At 43.4% G+C, this 19,067-nt stretch overlaps 1 protein-coding gene across 2 annotated transcripts; it reads left to right on the top strand.

Moving 5' to 3' along the window:
- The first annotated feature begins 640 nt into the window (after positions 1-640).
- On the top strand, positions 641-16,391 carry kcnj9 (potassium inwardly rectifying channel subfamily J member 9). 2 transcript variants are annotated; one of them, XM_062987404.1, is made up of 8 exons: positions 641-954; positions 5,726-6,163; positions 6,611-6,824; positions 8,157-8,358; positions 13,095-13,287; positions 14,537-14,734; positions 15,431-15,561; positions 16,077-16,391. In XM_062987404.1, exons 2-8 carry the CDS (start codon positions 5,869-5,871, stop codon positions 16,353-16,355), a joined length of 1,512 nt encoding a protein of 503 aa, XP_062843474.1. In that variant the 5' UTR covers positions 641-954; positions 5,726-5,868; the 3' UTR covers positions 16,356-16,391. The 2 variants fall into 2 exon arrangements, with proteins under 2 accessions (XP_062843474.1, XP_062843475.1); XM_062987405.1 differs by lacking the exon at positions 641-954 and adding an exon at positions 2,349-2,363.
- The last annotated feature ends 2,676 nt before the right edge of the window (positions 16,392-19,067 follow it).

Raw genomic sequence — 19,067 nt, 5'->3', positions numbered from 1 at the left:
TCACCGTCCACCCTATTAGACACTCCTACCTAGTTGGTTCACCTTGTAGATGTGAAGTCACAGTGAGACGATCGCTCATCTATTGCTGCTGTTTGAGTCGGTCATCTTCTAGACCTTCATCTGTGGTCATGGGATGCTTGGTGGACCATTCCCAGTCCAGCAGTTACAGTGAGGTGTTTAAAAACTCCATCAGCGCTGCTGTGTCTGATCCACTCATACCAGCACAACACACACTAACACACCACCACCATGTCAGTGTCACTGCAGTGCTGAGAATCATCCTCCACCTAAATAATACCTGCTCTGTGGGGGTCCTGGGAGAGTCCTGACCATTGAAGAACAGCATGAAATGGGGCTAACAAAGCATGCAGAGAAACAGATGGACTACAGTCAGTAATTGTAGAACTACAAAGTGCTTCTATATGGTAAGTGGGCATGTTATGGTTGATCAGTGTAAATGTATGTATGTATATATGTTTATATTCCTAAGCCAAATAATCGAATAATCGCGACTATTATTTGAATGATGGTTTGACATCATTTAAAGAACACAGTGCTGCAACGCGCGCGCTAACCCTCCCCTTTTTTTCTCTGGGTCTCGCGCAGCCGCTCAGTCGCGCTCGAGCTCCGTTCGTGTTCGTTTGACTAACGGCGTTTCCTCCATTTTTATTATTAACCTTCTGAAAATTAACATTTATCGTTATTTTCTGTCAGTGTTTTAAAGAAGCGAATTTATTTCGGTTGTAGGAAGGGAGAAGGAAGGCGAAGTGATGCTGTACGGCTTTCAACGGTCAAAACATCTGTGATATGACGGCTGTATAACAGCTGAATGAATACAACGGCACCTATTACCTGTCATTAGGTAATGACCAAACTAGCCAGATTTTTACACACCAGGCCTGTTAAAAACACCCTTTGGAAATAATAGGCTGCCGTGTTACTGTATAAAGACAGGTAATGTACACGTTTTATCTCTAAAATGAATAATTTCTGTTTAAAAATGCGTTTATGTTTTGCTAGCTTGTTTGTATTGTGTTGTGCTGACAGTATGTTCACAGGTGACAGGTTTCCTGGCTGCTATACCGCTTACACCCATACACCATTCTGCCATTCAATTTAATAACAATTATTAATAAATACTTCATTCAAGGTATAATATTATTATATATAATTACAAAATATGCATGCTTACTCTGAGGGAACTAAATCACCTTGAAAATATGACCATAACTGTGTTTGAATCCTGAAAATATGGTACAGATTTGTGTAGCAAAGTGATGAGTGTTGGGGATTCATGTCCCACTTGGGCCGGACGATATGCCTGTATATGGTAGAGATTGGGGTATGATGGCCGCTCGGGTGGCGCAGCGGTGAAGTACGCTAGTTGGGGTTTCGAATACATCGTATCGAATCTCAGCTCTGCCTTTCCGACTGGGCTGGGCGGCTGCATGTACAACGATCGGCTGTTGTTCGGGGTTAGAGGGTAAGAAAGTCGGATCATAGGTCCTCATAACTGGTGCGATTGCGGCCCCTGCTGGCCGACTGATGGCGCCTGCACGGGGCTGAGGAATAATGCTGGTGGGGGTGTGGCCCTCTGTACACAGTGCCCGACTCGTGCAGGTGAAAAATGCAGTCTGTACTGACTGTACGTGCCGGAGTAGGCGCATGTCAGTTGAGAGGAGTCCTCAGTCAGCGGTGAAGGGTCGAATCAGTATAGAGGACTCATTCAGGGTAATTAGACACGACTAGACTGGGGGATAAAGATTGGGGTATAATAATTACCAGCCAATATTGGGTTCATCTGTCTTCTACGTACATTTAGTGCTTATTTTATACACATATAACATGGGTGTCAGTATCCATCAATACGAAGGGCTAGATATTATTTGGGTAGTATCAGTGTTAGCATATGTTAGTGACTCAGTAGTGTTTGTTTTACTGCTGTCAGTGCATCAGTTGTAGCAGTGTATCTGGGTTTTAAATACTGTTTACTCTGTTCACTATCTTTATTATATACACAAACCATGTTAGCAAGTGTTGTAGGTGTATAGTTATAGTTTGACAAGATACCAACCTTTAAACTAAACCTTAACATTGGCTGGAATCATGGAAATCATGTTTTCTTCATGCCTTTTTTCTCCCAACTTCTTTAGCACGTCCAATTGCCCGATTGCATCATGCTTCCTCTCCACTAATGCCGATCCCCGCTCTGATTGAGGAGAACGAAGCTAACCCACTCCCCCTCAGACACGTGGGCAGCAGCCGTATGCATTTTTTCACCCGCACTAGGCGAGTGCTAATGCGGATCAGCACTGTGCACGGAGAGACACACCCTGATCAACGCCATCAGTCAGCCAGCAGAGGTCGCAGTTGCATCAGTTACGAGGAGACCCTGTCCGACTTACTACTACCCCACCCCTATATGAACAACGGATGGCAGAGCTGAGATTCGATACGATGTATCCGAGATCCCAGCTCCGGTGTGCTAGCGTGTGTTTTACCGCTGCGCCACCTGAGCGGCCGTTTAATTTTCTTCAGTTAAAGTACCGCCGCTGATCAAACCACTTTTCCTAATGATCATTTTCAAATCGTTTCCTTTACACAGGAAAGGTGGCCATACCTTTATAATAACATTGATGGCAGACAAGCAATTGAGGGTTTAGGGTCCAGCAGTTGCAACCTGGTGAACTAACCCTGTCTATAAACTTTGCACATGCTACATTTATTTTTTTTTTTATATTTAAGGTCATCAAATTAACTGCTTCATGATTTTTCTGAGGACCTAAACCTTTGCTTTTTACTGTTGATGGTGCATTTGGAATGTATAATTGTCCACAGGGTTGAGTTTTGGTTAAGTTAAGTTGATACCAAAGGATTATTAAATTGCAACATGGTCCTATTAATAACACTGATGCAGTGCCAGCAGTAGAGGTGTTTGTTAGATGTAAGTCCCAACTGTCATGTTGTAAGGTCTACTGGAAGGTCTTATCAAAATAACTAAGAGTGTTATTGCAGCAACCAGCACAGTTGTCACGCATTGCTATCATCTTATGGCCATTTAATCTCCAAAAGGAGCTCAATACATGCACCCACACACATACACACACACACACACACACACACAAAGCCTGCAGACAAGTTATATCTGACCTGGCAGTGTTTGTGCTCAAAATGTCAGTGTGTGTTTGCATTTTTTTGTGTTAATCTGACATTTTATTCCCTCAGAGGGCCACATTTAGCTACACAGAAATTTCCAGAGCATCCATCCATCCAAAACGCACTCAGACAACAAGACCACCACTTTCCTTGCCTCTCACAGTTAAAAAAATGGTCTAACTGTGGAGGACGCTGTAGGCGAGAAAGATGTAGGACTGTGAACTGCTACCAAAATGGTGATGTTTTAAAGTCATGCTGCAAATCTGTTCAGGCTGCTAAACAAAACCAAACTAGCTGAACTGGAGGCAGCTGAGAATTCTAAAAACAGCATTATGGTTACACTTATCCGGATGCACCCGGTAAAGAGATTTGCAGGAAAATCGATGCCCTAATAAAATTACGATATAAGTTACGACCATAAGTAAGAGATTAGAATATTACAAAGAAAATATTAAACCCCTGAAGCAAAAGTGCAACAAAACATTGTGACAACACAAACACTACGATAGCATGTCATGGGCAATGTCCAATCAAAGTAGACAGAAGGACAGACACAAACAGAACTATCTAATACAGTGTTTTTTTCTATTTATTTATGCATGTTCTCCCTTTTTCTCCCGATTTAGCCTAGTCAATCTGTCTTCCACTGCTGGAGGATCCCTGATTGCATTCGAGGGGGGGTATGTTGCCACTCACGTTTCCTCCGACACATGCGCAGTCCTAGCGGACCCCTTCTTTTCGCCCATGCACTCTGCAAATGCGCTTCTATCTGCTAATCAGGGTCCTTACACAGAGGTTGCCTGCAAGTTGGCACCCAGCCGACCGGTGGCGATGCAGAGTTTCGAACCGAGGAGTTCAGAATCTCGGAGCTGGTGTGCTAGCGGAATATCCGGCTGCCCCACCTGGGTTTAATCTTTCTGGGTAGCTTTCCAATTCAATACCCTTTTGTCTTGGTCATCCAGTTCAGACGGATGGCCTAATCTACACAAGGTGTTGGTGGCGCCATACATACTTAGTGATAATCAGCCTTAAATATGACTTGGGCAAAAGTTTGGACTTGTTAGGCCAGTATTGACTCGTCAGGCCTCATTAGACAGGTCAGGAATTGTTATTACAAATTGTCATTAACTATAGTCTCAGCTGAGCAACTGCATGAGGATCTGCAAAATAAAGCTAATTGATGCCTACCAGCTAGGCACCAGCTTTAATGCACTCAGGAACTTTGCCTCAGACATCAACAGAAGCTTCTGTCTCCCTGATCCTGAAAGCAGATAAGGATCCAGGTCTTTGTCTAATATTATTTTAAAAGAAACTGGCATGCTGCCTGTAGAACACCCCTCCCACTGTTACACCACTTTGCCAAAGGCAGCCGTTTCTTCTTAAATGTGTAGTTTATTAAATGTACTTTGTTCTAAAACATCAGAGAAAATTAATAAAATAATAAAGTGGTCCTGTTTATTATATTATAATTTCTTGAGAGGTTTTATTCTGTTAAAAGTGTTCTTTGCTATAGCTTTAAAGCAACCGTCAATAACCATAAAGAGCTCATTTTAGTTTACTGGAATCAGGCCATATGTAGAATAATAAAGTTTAATCTTTCCTTTTTTTATATATATATTATATTTTCTTTATGCATTTTCTCCCCTTTTTCTCCCGTCCAATTGCCCCATTGCATCATGCTTCCTCTCCAGCAATGCCAATCTCTGCTCTGATTGAGGAGAACGAAGCTAACCCACGCCCCCTCCGACACGTGGGCAGCATGCAGTATGCGCCTCATCACCTACACTTTGACGAGTGCAGTGCAGCCTAGCTGCGTGTACGGAGGGACACACCCTAAGAGCACTCTTTTCTCATCTCAGCCAGCAGAGGTCGTAATTGCACCAGTCATGAGAGAGAGACCCCATCCGGCTTAGTCCCGCCCATATGAACAACAGGCCAATCGTTGTTCATGTGGCCGCTCAGCCTCAGCCGGCAAGGCAGAGCTGGATTCGATACCATGTATCCGGAATCCAGCTCTGGTTGCAGCGTGTGGCAAGTTTTGTTATCAATCCTGGTACCAAATCCTTTACTTTTTGTATGTGGTCAGGTGGATTGTTGTATGGTGCCTTCTGTTGCCATCTTTTCCGCTGGCTTTTCCTCCTCCCATTGCTCAGATGTACAGATGTAGGTGCTTTTAACTGTGGACTGGACTGTGACTACACAGCACCATATTTTAGACTGTAATTTCTGACAAGGGTTGCCAGATAGCGGTGTTAAAAGGACACAGCACCTAATATGTTCTTCTAATATGCAGTCTTGAATGTTATATGTTTAATTCATAGAACTAAAATTGATAAAATCAAACAGTTTATTTATTTATTTATTTATTTATTTATTGGTGGTGGTGGGGCATTAGAGGAGACACTATTCCCCCATAACCCCCTGGTTCTCCTAGTGACACCCTTTGTTGCATTTTTACGTGTTTAAATAAAAATAACGTCAATATTTATTCTAAAGAATCATGTAAATCACAGTTCAGATGCTTTTGCTTTTACTAACTGGAGCTCTTTCATGTTTTTTTCCTTTCCAGTGTCTCTTCATAAAGCAAGCTGGCACAGATGTGATCCTGCAATTTACAATCACACACCAAAACATAATTAACACTTTAGGACGCACACACTCAGCCGTTAAGCCTCTCTCTCACACACACACACACACACACACACACACACAATGGCACAGGAAAACTCCACTCCCTCTTCTCGTCCAGAGTCCCTCTCCCTGCCCGTCCCAGAGAAAGGAGAGAGTCCCGCCGAGGATGCCAGCAAAGATGCCCCATCCACTGGCGTGTTTAACGTTTCGGAAGAACTCGGGAACGTGGTAACCACCGAGACATTATTGCCTCCACAACCCACGACAAATCACAGCAAGTCATTCCAGGACAAGATGGCCGCCCGGGAGGCACAAGCCAATCAGCACCGCAAGAAGCTGCAGGGGGCGGTGCAGGAGCGGGGAAGGTTCGGCTGGGGTAAGAGGTTTTAAAATGTAGAAACGGGCACTTATGCATGGTAAAAACGTCAACCTGGGTTTGATCCTCACCTTATGTCACTGTACGGGGTTATGTCCTACAAACATGCGATAGGTGGATTGGCTACTCTAATTGACCCATTAGTGTGAGCGAGTAAGTGAGTGAGTGATTGAAAGTGTCCACTGGGAAACACTGGCCGCAAAGCAGTAATACCATGAACATCTATTGCAGGGCCTCAGCCATCCCGTCCTCCCCCAGACACAGCCAGTAATGTCTGTGTAGCTGCCTGGCCGGTCGATTGCACTGCTGAGATTCTGCTCTCCTTGATAATTTTATTCCTGTATGCACCTGCTTGCTTTTTTGCTGCATTTTTCTCTCCTTCTCTCTCTCTCTCTCTCTCTCTCTCTCTCTCTCTCTCTCTCTCTCTCTCTCTCTCTCTCTCCCCAGTACGCAGTAAGCGCAAGAGGCAGCGGTATGTAGAGAAGAACGGCCGCTGTAACGTGCAGCATGGTAACATGCGCGAAACCTACCGTTACCTGACAGACATCTTCACCACGCTGGTGGATCTCAACTGGCGCTGTTCGCTCTTCGTTTTCGTCATGGCCTATGCCGTCACCTGGCTCTTTTTCGGAGCAATATGGTACCTTATCGCGTACTGCAGGTGTGTGTACACACACCCTTAACAATCTCAGTCACCTTACACCCCATCAATGTTTGTGTAGCTATTTGACTGTTAGATCAGGTGTCCACTCATTGGTCACTCAGGATATGTATGTGGACACTAGTTCTAATTATAAAGATAAGGTGCTTGTTTCTACACTCATTGTTTATTTTATCAGCTCCACCTACCATATAGAAGCACTTTATAGTTCTACAATTACTAACTGTAGTCCATCTGTTTCTCTGCATGCTCTGTTAGTTCCCCTTAATGCTGTTCTTCAATGGTCAGGACCCCCACAGGACCACTACAGAGCAGGTATTATTTAGGTGGTGGATCATTCTCAGCCCTGCAATGACACTGACATGGTGGTGGTGTGTTAGTGTGTGTTGTGCTGGTATGAGTGGATCAGACACAGCAGCGCTGCTGGAGTTTTTAAATACCGTGTCCACTCAGTGTCCACTCTATCAGACACTCCTACCTATTTGGTCCACCTTGTAGATGTAAATCTGAGACGATCGCTCATCTATTGCTGCTGTTTGAGTCGGTCATATTCACGCTGCCTACGTGGCTCTGTTAGCTGGATATTTTTGGTTGGTGGACTATTCTCAGTCTAGCAGGGACAGTGAGGTGTTTAAAAACTCCATCAGCATTGCTGTGTCTTATCCACTCATACTAATACCTACTCTGTAGTGGTCCTGTGGGGGTCCTGACCATTGAAGAACAGCATGAAAGGGGGCATGCAGAGAAACAGATGGACTACAATAAGATCCATAAAGAGCCCATAATAATCTTTATTAAACCTTTATACACCCACAACTCTTAGAAAATTAAAAGTCTCAATTCAGGACTTGTATGAGAACATTTTCTAAAGGAGTGAAGATGTGGTAAGATTGATCACCCTCTGTATTTAAATGTGATATTTTTATCAGGAATTATTAAGGTGCCCCGTTAAACACACACATGCGTGTGAAACACATGAAGCAAGCACTGATACCCAACTATGATTAACCTGCTGTCATTCGAGTGGGTGGGTACTAGAAAACATGAAATCGACTCGCTCCCACTCTCCACGCTTTCAACCTCTCTAGCTAAATCTAGGTGTTTGAACGAGCACTACCACAGTCCAGCATAAAAGGACCCCAGTGAATTATAACAATTATTTTAGTATTAATTGATAATTTGATTAAATATATAATCATCGGGTCAGACGATCCCAGTCTATTGCTGAAGCTATCTTAACAATAATCTAATGCTAGGTTAAGTTAACAAAAATCCCAACATTTACTACTCAGCACAATGATCTGTCTCTTTCACTCTGTTTTTTATGTCTAGGGGAGATCTGGATCATTTGGGCGATGAGACATGGACCCCGTGCGTGAATAACGTTAACGGATTCATCTCTGCTTTCCTCTTCTCCATCGAGACAGAGACCACTATCGGTTATGGCCATCGTGTCATCACTGACCAATGTCCCGTAGGCACTATGCTTCTGTTGCTGCAGGCTATACTGGGCTCTATGGTCAATGCTTTTATGGTAAGAACACACAACTCATCAATGTTTAGGACTATAATTGTTCAAGGTATCCGAAATGGTTAGTAGTAAACAGTACTGAAGTCATTTACATGCTACATTAACATTCACTTAAGCTTTTAGAGTAAAGCCACCTATAGATTGTGGCTAAGTTGGGTCTGTGTTTATTATATTATGTTTCTTTCATATATGTTTTAGTAAGAACAGCCATAAGTAATATAACAAGTTGCTGCACAGTCCAGGGTCTCAATTGTTGGATATTGCATTTCATAACGCACCATGTTTTCAACAGAAGACAGACAGGCCAGTCTAGCACCTGCACTCTCTTACTATAAAGACACACTACTGTAACACATATACAGTACATTATTATGACCATCAGCTTATATCATGAGTAACCGCCGTGTGCAGCACAGACGGTCTGGGAGTGACTCAGTAAGGTCCTGGTAGGTCGTCACAGGTGTCTGGAGGCATGCTGACTGCAGTGCATCCCATTCCTGCCGGATGTGACGGGACCTGGCGTGTTTGCACCAAGAATGTCAAGAACCGTCACTACAGACTTCAATGCAGACTGGACTGAATAATAACTCGATTATTATTTATTTATTTATTGCTAGTTATAACTTTTAGTTCATTTTAATTCTGTGTTGGTATGATTTGTGTAAATCCTATTTATTTAAAGTATTCTCCAGGCTACCCAAGAAGGATGGAGGTCCCTGCTGAGTCTGGTTCCTCTCAAGGTTTCTTCCTGTAATTTTAAGGGAGTTCTTCCTTGCCACTGTCGCCCTCGGCTTGCTCAACATGGTTTTTTTTTTGTATCTGTTGGTCCTGGATTTTCTTAAAGTTGCTTTGAGACAATGTCTATTGTAAAAAGCGCTATATAAATTAAGTTGACTTGACTTGAATAGACAGCTGCTGAAGGGTGTGTGGGGGAGGATCCATAGAGCAAACACGACGATCGAGGCGGTACCACAGATGCTCAATTGGATTCAAGTCTGGGGAATTAGGGGGCCAGGGTAGTCTCGGTCAGAGACTCGTTCTTCCAACCAATGTTGGACATTTCTAGTCATGTGACATGTCACATTGTCTTGCTGGAAGATCCCATCCGGCATGTATGGGTGTACATGATCTGCAAGGATGGATTCATGCCCAGAACTGTTGGGAGTGCCTTCCACACCCGCCAAGCAAGCTCACGAAACGTGACTTCCTTCATGAGCTATGAGCTGCCGCCGTCGAAAGTAGGAAATGGTCATAATAATGTGACTCGACAGAGTATAATGTGGCTAGGCGTTATCATGCTAAATCAAGCATGAAGAAGATCCACCTTCTCATTTTCTCTCTTGTATCTTTTTTTTTTTGTTTCTGTAATTTTTTATATGGAGCTGCTTTTTCTGCTCTAAGCGATGCAATCACCTCTCATCCCTCTACAGCTCATCCAAAATGGCATGTATAGGTGTGTGTGTGTGTGTGTGTGTGTGCGCGCATGTGTGTGTTATTTCCGACTACCCAGATGAGTCATTTTTAACTCTCTTTTTATCTCTTTTCTCACCTGATCTTGCCCTCTTTGTCTATTTTCCTCTTTGTTCTCTAAATCCCCAGCGAATGTATTTTTTTTCCCATTACTCAAATATTCTTTCAGAAACTAATGCTCGCTCACTCTGCAACCAGAGTCAGTTAAATCTGGAGTCAATTCGTCCTGATTTAATGTCCACTCCCCAGGCTGTGGTTCACCCATTTATTTTGGGGACATATTCACACTTCAGCAGGCAGCACACACGCACATCCCCATCTGGACAAGCACAAATAGGCAGCAGAACACACGGCACATACACACACTCACTGACTGACGTACACACGTAATACATAATCAGAACAAACTGATCCACATCTGTTTCTTGGGACGGGGATGCAGATTGACAGTAGATGCAATGCCCTGGTGGAAGCTGGTTATATTTAATATATAATATATTATTATAAATGATTTACTGATTCCTTTTTGAAGCAAAAATGGAAACTGCACACCAAAACAATTGGGGTTGCTTTTTGCTCTTTCAGTGCTTGGAAAGCTTTTTTATTACTGAGGAACCAACACCTTTAAAATTCTATAAAACAAATTACAGTCAAGTAGTAGGCCATCACCCATATCCTAGACTGATCTAAAATAGTGTTGCTGTTAAAAGTTCTTAAATATATATTTTCTCACTCACTGTTCATTTTATCAGCTCCACTTACCATATAGAAGCACTTTGTAGTTCTACAATTACTGACTGTAGTCCAACAATTACTGACTGTAGTCCATCTGTTTCTCTACATGCCTTTTTAGCGTGCTTTCACCCTGCCCTTCAATGGTCAGGACTCTCCCAGGACCACCACAGAGCAGGTATTATTTAGGTGGTGGATGATTCTCAGCACTGCAGTGACACTGACATGGTGGTGGTGTGTTAGTGTGTGTTGTGCTGGTATGAGTGGATAAGACACAGCAGCGCTGCTGGAGTTTTTAAATACCGTGTCCACTCACTGTCCACTCCATTAGACACTCCTACCTAGTTGGTCCACCTTGTAGATGTAAAGTCGGAGACGATCGCTCATCTATTGCTGCTGTTTGAGTCGGTCATCTTGTAGACCTTCATCAGTGGTCACAGGACGCTGCCCACAGGGCGCTGTTGGCTGGATATGGTTGGTGGACTATTCTCAGTCCAGCAGTGACAGTCCACTCATACCAGCACAACACACACTAACACACCACCACCATGTCAGTGTCACTGCAGTGCTGAGAATGACCCGCCACCCAAATAATACCTGCTCTGTGTGGGTCCTGTGGGGGTCCTGACCATTGAAGAACAGCATGAAAGAGGGCTAACAAAGCATGCAGAGAAACAGATGGACTACAGTCAGTAATTGTAGAACTACAAAGTGCTTCTATATGGTAAGTGGAGCTGATAGTTTGGGAGAAAAGGACATGGCTGTATCTCCTACTGACTGCTAACTGACTGACGGTATATTCACCCATCATCCCTTTTCTCCTCCTTGATGAATCCTCAGACCCACCTTTTGGTTGTCCAGCACAAAAAGGGAACCACCCTGAACTTCAGTCCAACATTTTCCCCTCTTTCCCTTACAGTCTCATAATCCGTCTTCATTCACTTAAAGTGTGGCCTGTACCTGTGGAATACTGCATAGATAAAAGACTTTATAAATACGATAAATACAGGGTGGGCCATTTATATCTATACACCTAAATAAAATGGGAATGGTTGGTGATATTAACTTCCTGTTTGTGGCACATTAGTATATGGGAGGGGGGAAACTTTTCAAGATGGGTGGTGACCATGGTGGCCATTTTGAAGTCGGCCATTTTGGATCCAACTTTAGTTTTTTCAATAGGAAGAGGGTCATGTGACACATCAAACTTATTGAGAATTTCACAAGAAAAACAATGGTGTGCTTGGTTTTAACGTAACTTCTAAAATGTGTTCAAAGTGCTGCCCATTGTGTTGGATTGTCAATGCAACCCTCTTCTCCCACTCTTCACACACTGATAGCAACACCGCAGAAGAAATGCTAGCACAGGCTTCCAGTATCCGTAGTTTCAGGTGCTGCACATCTCGTATCTTCACAGCATAGACAATTGCCTTCAGATGACCCCAAAGATAAAAGTCTAAGGGGGTCAGATCGGGAGACCTTGGGGGCCATTCAACTGGCCCACGACGACCAATCCACTTTCCAGGAAACTGTTCATCTAGGAATGCTCGGACCTGACACCCATAATGTGGTGGTGCACCATCTTGCTGGAAAAACTCAGGGAACGTGCCAGCTTCAGTGCATAAAGAGGGAAACACATCATCATGTAGCAATTTCAAATATCCAGTGGCCTTGAGGTTTCCGTTGATGAAGAATGGCCCCACTATCTTTGTACCCCATATACCACACCATACCATCAATTTTTGTGTTCCAACAGTCTTGGAGGGATCTATCCAATGTGGGTTAGTGTCAGACCAATAGCGGTGGTTTTGTTTGTTAACTTCACCATTCACATAAAAGTTTGCCTCATCACTGAACAAAATGTTCTGTGTAAATTGAGGGTCCTGTTCCAATTTTTGTTTTGCCCATTCTGCAAATTCAGTGCGCCGATCTGGGTCATCCTCGTTGAGATGCTGGGGTACTGCGTTTACCAGACATCAACACAATTTCTATCCGCTCCTCACATGTTAACCTCTGCGACATGTCAATGGCTGTAAACAAAGAGAAGCTTGTAAATAACTCATGAAAGAATAAAGTTATGTTAAAACCAAGCACACCATTGTTTTTCTTGTGAAATTCTCAATAAGTTTGATGTGTCACATGACCCTCTTCCCATCGAAAAAACTAAAGTTGGATCCAAAATGGCCGACTTCAAAATGGCCGCCATGGTCACCACCCATCTTGAAAAGTTTCCCCCCTCCCATATACTAATGCGCCACAAACAGGAAGTTAATATCACCAACCATTCCCATTTTATTTAGGTGTATCCATATAAATGGCCCACCCTGTACATGTTAGACATAAGTTAAATTGTGTTATTAATTACAATTATGACTTGGATGAAGATCAGACCCAGTTTCGTGAGGAATTTATGCTGAAATCCAGGAAACAGTTGGGAATCTTGCTGTTTGGCAGCTGTATTAGAGCACTTGATGGGTCTAACAGAGTGCAGTCTCAGTGTCTGATTCTGTACCACCCGTGTGTTTCGATTCTCTTAGGTTGGCTGCATGTTTGTGAAGATCTCCCAGCCAAACAAGCGAGCAGAGACGCTGGTGTTCTCCAAAAACGCAGTAATCTCTCTGCGGGATGATAAGCTGTGTCTCATGTTCAGAGTCGGCGACCTGAGATCCTCGCATATTGTGGGAGCCAACATGAGAGCAAAGCTCATCAAGTCCAAACAGACACTGGAGGGTGAGATTCCAGCAGCGTCTTCATAGATTAACGACTATACAATATAGTACAGTGGCAATTGTATAGGAACATTCACTTATTAAGTGAATGTAGCTATTTTGACCAGACCATTTGCTACCAGGTGTATACAATCTATCAATATCTTCACAGACAAACATTACAGTAGTATGGTCCAGACTGAAGAGCTCAGTACCTTTTCAACATGGCACTGTTATAAGATGCCACTTTTTAAAGCAAACGGTAATGAATACTTGAGTGCCATCTGGTGGCGGCTGAGTCTATGCAACTACAGAGGTAACGTCACCCTAGTGTTGTACATTTACATTTACATTTTCAGCATTTAGCAGACGCTTTTATCCAAAGCGACTTACAGTACCGTGACACTATACAATCTAAGCAATTGAGGGTTAAGGGCCTTGCTCAAGGGCCCAACAGCAACCTGGCAGTGGTGAGGTTTGAACCAGAGACCTTCTGATTACTGGACCAGCACCTTAACCACTAGGCTACAGCTAGAGGTCACTCACACTAAGGGGCAATTTAAATTAGGTGAATTCACCGCATATTAAATTAACCTATCTATCTCATATTTTTGGGAGGAGGGGTAAACCCAGACCAAACACAAGTCCACAGAACACATGTTGCTGTGCAGCACTTAAATTCCCAAATGCATTTTCTTGCATTTTCTGGTGCATTTTCTTGCATTTTCTGGTGTTGTATTCACCAGCAGTTGCTTATGTACTAAGATCAAATCCCCACTTGCCTCCTCTGTGGAGCAAGAACCTCTGTTAAACATATTCTCTACTCATGCCAAAAGATGAATAACACCAGAACAAAATTTTACAATACAAACAACCCTAAAGAAATCTTCACCTCAGCCCCCCCCCCCTTTCTTATTAGCAGTAGGACTTAGAAACACCATAAGGAACTCCACACCCTCACAGTGACCCAAACACCCTAATTAATGAATTCAAGAATCGAACAAACAAGCAAACAAACTGAGATTAAATGATTAATTCTGAAAGCCTTCTGAAAGCTGTTCATTACTGAAATCTGAATCCCTGGATACTGCCAGAGGTGAACTGAGTGGTACTCTGTGTTTCCATTCAACCCCAGTAAAGCCTTTCTTAATTAAACCAATGTGGAATTAATGGAAAGGCATGGTCACCACAGGACCAGTTCATGGCTAATTAAAAGAGCCTAACGTACACAAACCGCCTTTTCATTCATAATGTCTCTTCTTCCTCTCTAGGTGAGTTTATTCCTCTTGATCAGACAGACATCAGTGTGGGTTTCGAGACCGGGGACGATCGTCTGTTCCTGGTGTCGCCGCTGGTCATCTCTCACGAGATCGACTCCCACTCACCGTTCTGGGACATGTCTCATTCCCAGCTGGAGAAGGAAGACTTCGAGATTGTCGTAATCCTGGAGGGCATGGTGGAGGCTACAGGTGAGGGACCCCTAAATGTCATAATTTTGAAAGCAGCCTACTTCCTAAGAGTAACACACATTCACCCAATCACTCACACTAAGGGGCAATTTAAATTAGGTGAATTCAACACATGTTGCTGTGCAGCACTTAAATTCCCAAATGCATTTTCTTCTGCTGCTAGTGCCTTGGTGGGACTTGAACCAGCAACCTTCAGATTACTAGTCCTGTACATTGATGGCTGTGCTATAACTGCACTCCACCGCTCATGCAGATGTCTCGACCAGTCAGCAGAGATCACATTTGCAATGGCACTGAGGGTCCGATTCGTTGGGCAAATGGCAGAAAAGGCCCTGGATAGATCTCCAGTCTATCACATGGCAGAGACACACACACATTCACACCTAGGGCAACTTTTAGTTGCTCCAATTAGCCTAACTGCATGTTTTTGGAATTATGGGAGGAAATCAGAGCACTTGCACAGACACGAGAAGATGCAAACTCCACCTAGAAAGGACGCTGACCATGGAATCGATCTAGGCCCTTCTTGCGCTGAGGCGACAGCACTACCCACTGCGCCACCGTGCTGCCCCCTACCTCAATCAATCATTCAGTCAGCCAGCCGCCAGTTGGCCAGTCAATGAAATACTCAATTAGTTAGTCAGTCCATCCATCTATCATATGTCTAGCTATTTGTTTGTTTTCGTTGATTTACAGGTATGACATGTCAGGCACGGAGTTCCTATTTAGCAGAAGAGTTGTTGTGGGGTCACAGGTTTAGCCCGATGATGTCATTGGCTGAGGGATTCTTCGATGTGGACTACGGTGCCTTCCATCACACCTTTGAGGTATAAAAAATGTAATATTGGCTTTTATATTTTGCACACAGTGGGCCAGAATGTCTGAATCTTTCCATGATGTAATGGACTGTATTGTCCATTGTGAACTGATGAATCATGTGTAACCAGTAACTAGCGTATCCCAGCTTTTCAACGGGCGCAAGGCACACAGTAACACCCTGGACGGGGCGCCAGTCCATCGCAGGGCAAACACACATACACACACACATTCACCTATAGGGCAATTCAATGTCTCCAATTAACCCGAGTGCATGTTTTTGGACTGTGGGAGGAACTCCCGGGGGAAACCCACACAGACACAGGGAGAACATGCAAACTCCACACAGAAAAGACTCAGGACCTTCTTGCTGTGAGGTAACAGTGATACCCACTTAGCCACTGTGCCGCCCCCAACAAAACCCTAATAAATAAATAATAAATGACCCAGTTATCAATGTGCCAACAAACCCGTATGTATTTTTCTTGTAACAATTGAACCAAACTACATCCCATCTCCCCTATAGGTGGACACACCATCTTGCTCTGCACGAGAGCTCGCGTTGGCTGCTGCTCGACTGGAATCTCACCTTTACTGGTCAATTTCCAGCCGGCTTGATGAAGAAAAATGGGAAGGGCCCGATCTCACAGATCAATCAGGAAAACCCACCGATTCGGAATCCGATGGAAAAGATGGAAGCGCGCCGACGTTTATCGGCGGGGAAGTTACAGATACCCAGGACCAGTCGGTTGTAGGGGAACAGAATGGCAGTATCACCACAGACCAATCAGAATCTGAGGCCTAAGCGTAAGCACGTATGAATAAAGGTATTTTAGGTGTAGAGAGAGGTATTTATGGTGTTTATATCTGATTATGAAACAATCCATGCTTTCTTTAAACAGCTTAGACCTATAGCTAAGTGTATTCTGTATAGCACTAAATAATCTTCCCCAACGGGGAAATCTTAGACAATTAGTTTGTTAGATTTGATAGCACATATCTGCTCTCAAATTATCGCAGGGTGTTTTCACATACCGAATTTAACACCTTGGTGCACATTTAATAAACAGGGTATATTTTGCTTTTACTTTCCGGAAATGTTAACTTTTAAAATCATGGCTGACATGGATGACAAGTTTGTTTGTTACTCAATTCTGTTTAATCTTGCTTAGTCTGACAAGGTCATCTTCGATTTCTAACAAGATGATGTTTAAAAAGTCTAAGCGAACGTTTGCTGTGAATTGTGCTGAATATGTGTAATAAGTGCTGCTTCTATTCTCTGTTTAAAGCCCGAGTAGTGTCATGCATAACAACAAGCAAAACAATGTCACCATTCTGAGGTTTCTTTATTAATTTCATTTCATTTGCATCAAGCGGTTCATCCAGCGAGGCAGGAAAACCCTGCACATGGTGCCGATCCAGCACAGGGCTCCGTCCACCCCCCCCTTCCTTCAATATATCGAATAGCTCCGCACTCGCAAGACATCGAAAATGAACCCAATTTGAAGGACGCCTAACCGAGGCAGAACAACACTACCACAAACAACAGGACTAAAGGAAAATGTGGGGCCAGAATAATAGAAACAAACAAAGTAACACATGACACAATATGGCAAGCTGCTCAGAGCCCCTGTGTCAACAAGCTTCTTACAACAAGAGGAAAGAAAGAAAACTCTGCAGTCGGAGGCAGCAATGAGAAAGCGGGGCGCCAATCCAACATCTAGCCCTGCTCATGCCCAGTGTGGATCCATCCCTCTGGGGCAGCTCGCTTATCCATGGCGGTTCTCTCACGATGGCTGATTAGTGCATCAACACCGGTCGAGTTCCCCAAAAAGCCAGACTGGATCTTGCGTGACATCACAGTTTCTGAGTAAACCAGGTTGCCAACAGAGAAGTGGGCATCTGTGAGGAAGAAACTCGCTCACTTTCTTAACCGCTTATCCAATTAGGGTCGCGCGGGGAGGGCTGGAGCCTATCCCGGCTTTTCAATGGGCACAAGGCACACAGTAACACCCCGGACGGGGCGCCAGTCCATCGCAGGGCAGACGCACATACACATACACATTCACCTATTCCCCTATATGGCAATTCAGTTTCTCCAATTAACCAGACTGCATGTTTTTGGACTGTGGGAGGAAATCGGAGCTACTGGAGGAAACCCATGCAGACATGGGGAGAACATGCAAACTCCACAAACCGCCCCGCCTGGGGATCGAACCCAGGACCTTCTTGCTGTGAGGCGACAGTGCTACACACAGAGCCACCGTGCCGCCCGAGGAAGAAACTGTGAGAATTAATGCTCAACAAAGAGGAATCAACAATTCAATCATCTGCACCTTCATGTTCCTTCTGCCAGACGTAAATGGCAAGGCAGAGTGGCATGATTCTTTAACTGTGTCCTTCTGATGATTCTTTGCATCCTCACAGACTTTACACCTATCTGCTAAGTTATCTGAGTTATCTGGTGATTGTTTTTAACCATGAGAGTTTACATCTATAATTCTAAGTAGTGAGCATTGTCTCACCCATGGAAAGCCACCTTTAGGACAAAGTACCTTCAAAGTAACTCTGGCTCTGTATTATTTTAACAATGTTGTTATTTCTTCTAGGGCTGTCATGCTTTTGTGACAGTAATTTTGGTCTTTGGTGGACTAAACACACATACAGCATCATAGCCGATCGTTTTCCACGTTAGGTGGATATAAGACAAATAGTTTACATTAGCTAAGCACATCCTGCACCAATCATGAGAAAAATAGTACCAGAATTGTATTACACTCTTTCCCTAGATCTGATGTCTTCTGCTGATTATTTATTTGTCTGTTCTAATCAATGAGTAAGTTGGTCTGACATGTATGGCTGTGTTTCATTTGGTTTTAGGCTTATGAATTGAGTGTGTGCATAATGCATTGCTGCAGGTATAGTACTCAAAACACATAACAGAGTTATGAAATAATGTAACGTGGGAGAAAAGGACATGACTAAAACTACCAGTCCTAATTGACTGCATATATGTTTAGCCATCATTCCCTTCTCCTATAGAGGTGTTCCAGCTAAGCATTCGTAGGGCGCATTAGGGTGTGGTAAAACGTCATCAAAGTGCGAATATGAGACGAATCTGCATTTGTGTGGAATAACCATCAAATCCACTCTGAAAGCGTCCACATACATCTATATTTAGCTGTGTTTTCTTCACTGTTTCACTTTTAAACTTGTATTATAGCTCGAGGTGCTGAGAAATTGTGAGAATCAGCTTTTCCATAAGAGTCTAAATTGCTTATCGTTAAAAAAGCTTAATGAGGTTTAATGTATTAAAAGAATGACACAGGAACATTAAACTTCTCTTAATTATTACTGCTCTGTATTACTGCTGTTGTTGTTTTAATACAATAAGTCATGTTAAGCTTTGTTCACGATAAGCATTGTTCGTTCTTTCACCTCATCATATCAAACAGTTCGTCTCATTGGAGGGTTTTTGAAAAGGTCAGCAGCAAACTGGCTTTGAGACTTTGAGCGC

This window comes from Trichomycterus rosablanca, chromosome 25, assembly GCF_030014385.1.
Source record: "Trichomycterus rosablanca isolate fTriRos1 chromosome 25, fTriRos1.hap1, whole genome shotgun sequence".
Classification (NCBI taxonomy): domain Eukaryota; kingdom Metazoa; phylum Chordata; class Actinopteri; order Siluriformes; family Trichomycteridae; genus Trichomycterus; species Trichomycterus rosablanca.
The sequence above is the reverse complement of the archived record's forward strand: the minus strand, read 5'-3'. Positions and strand labels throughout refer to the sequence as shown.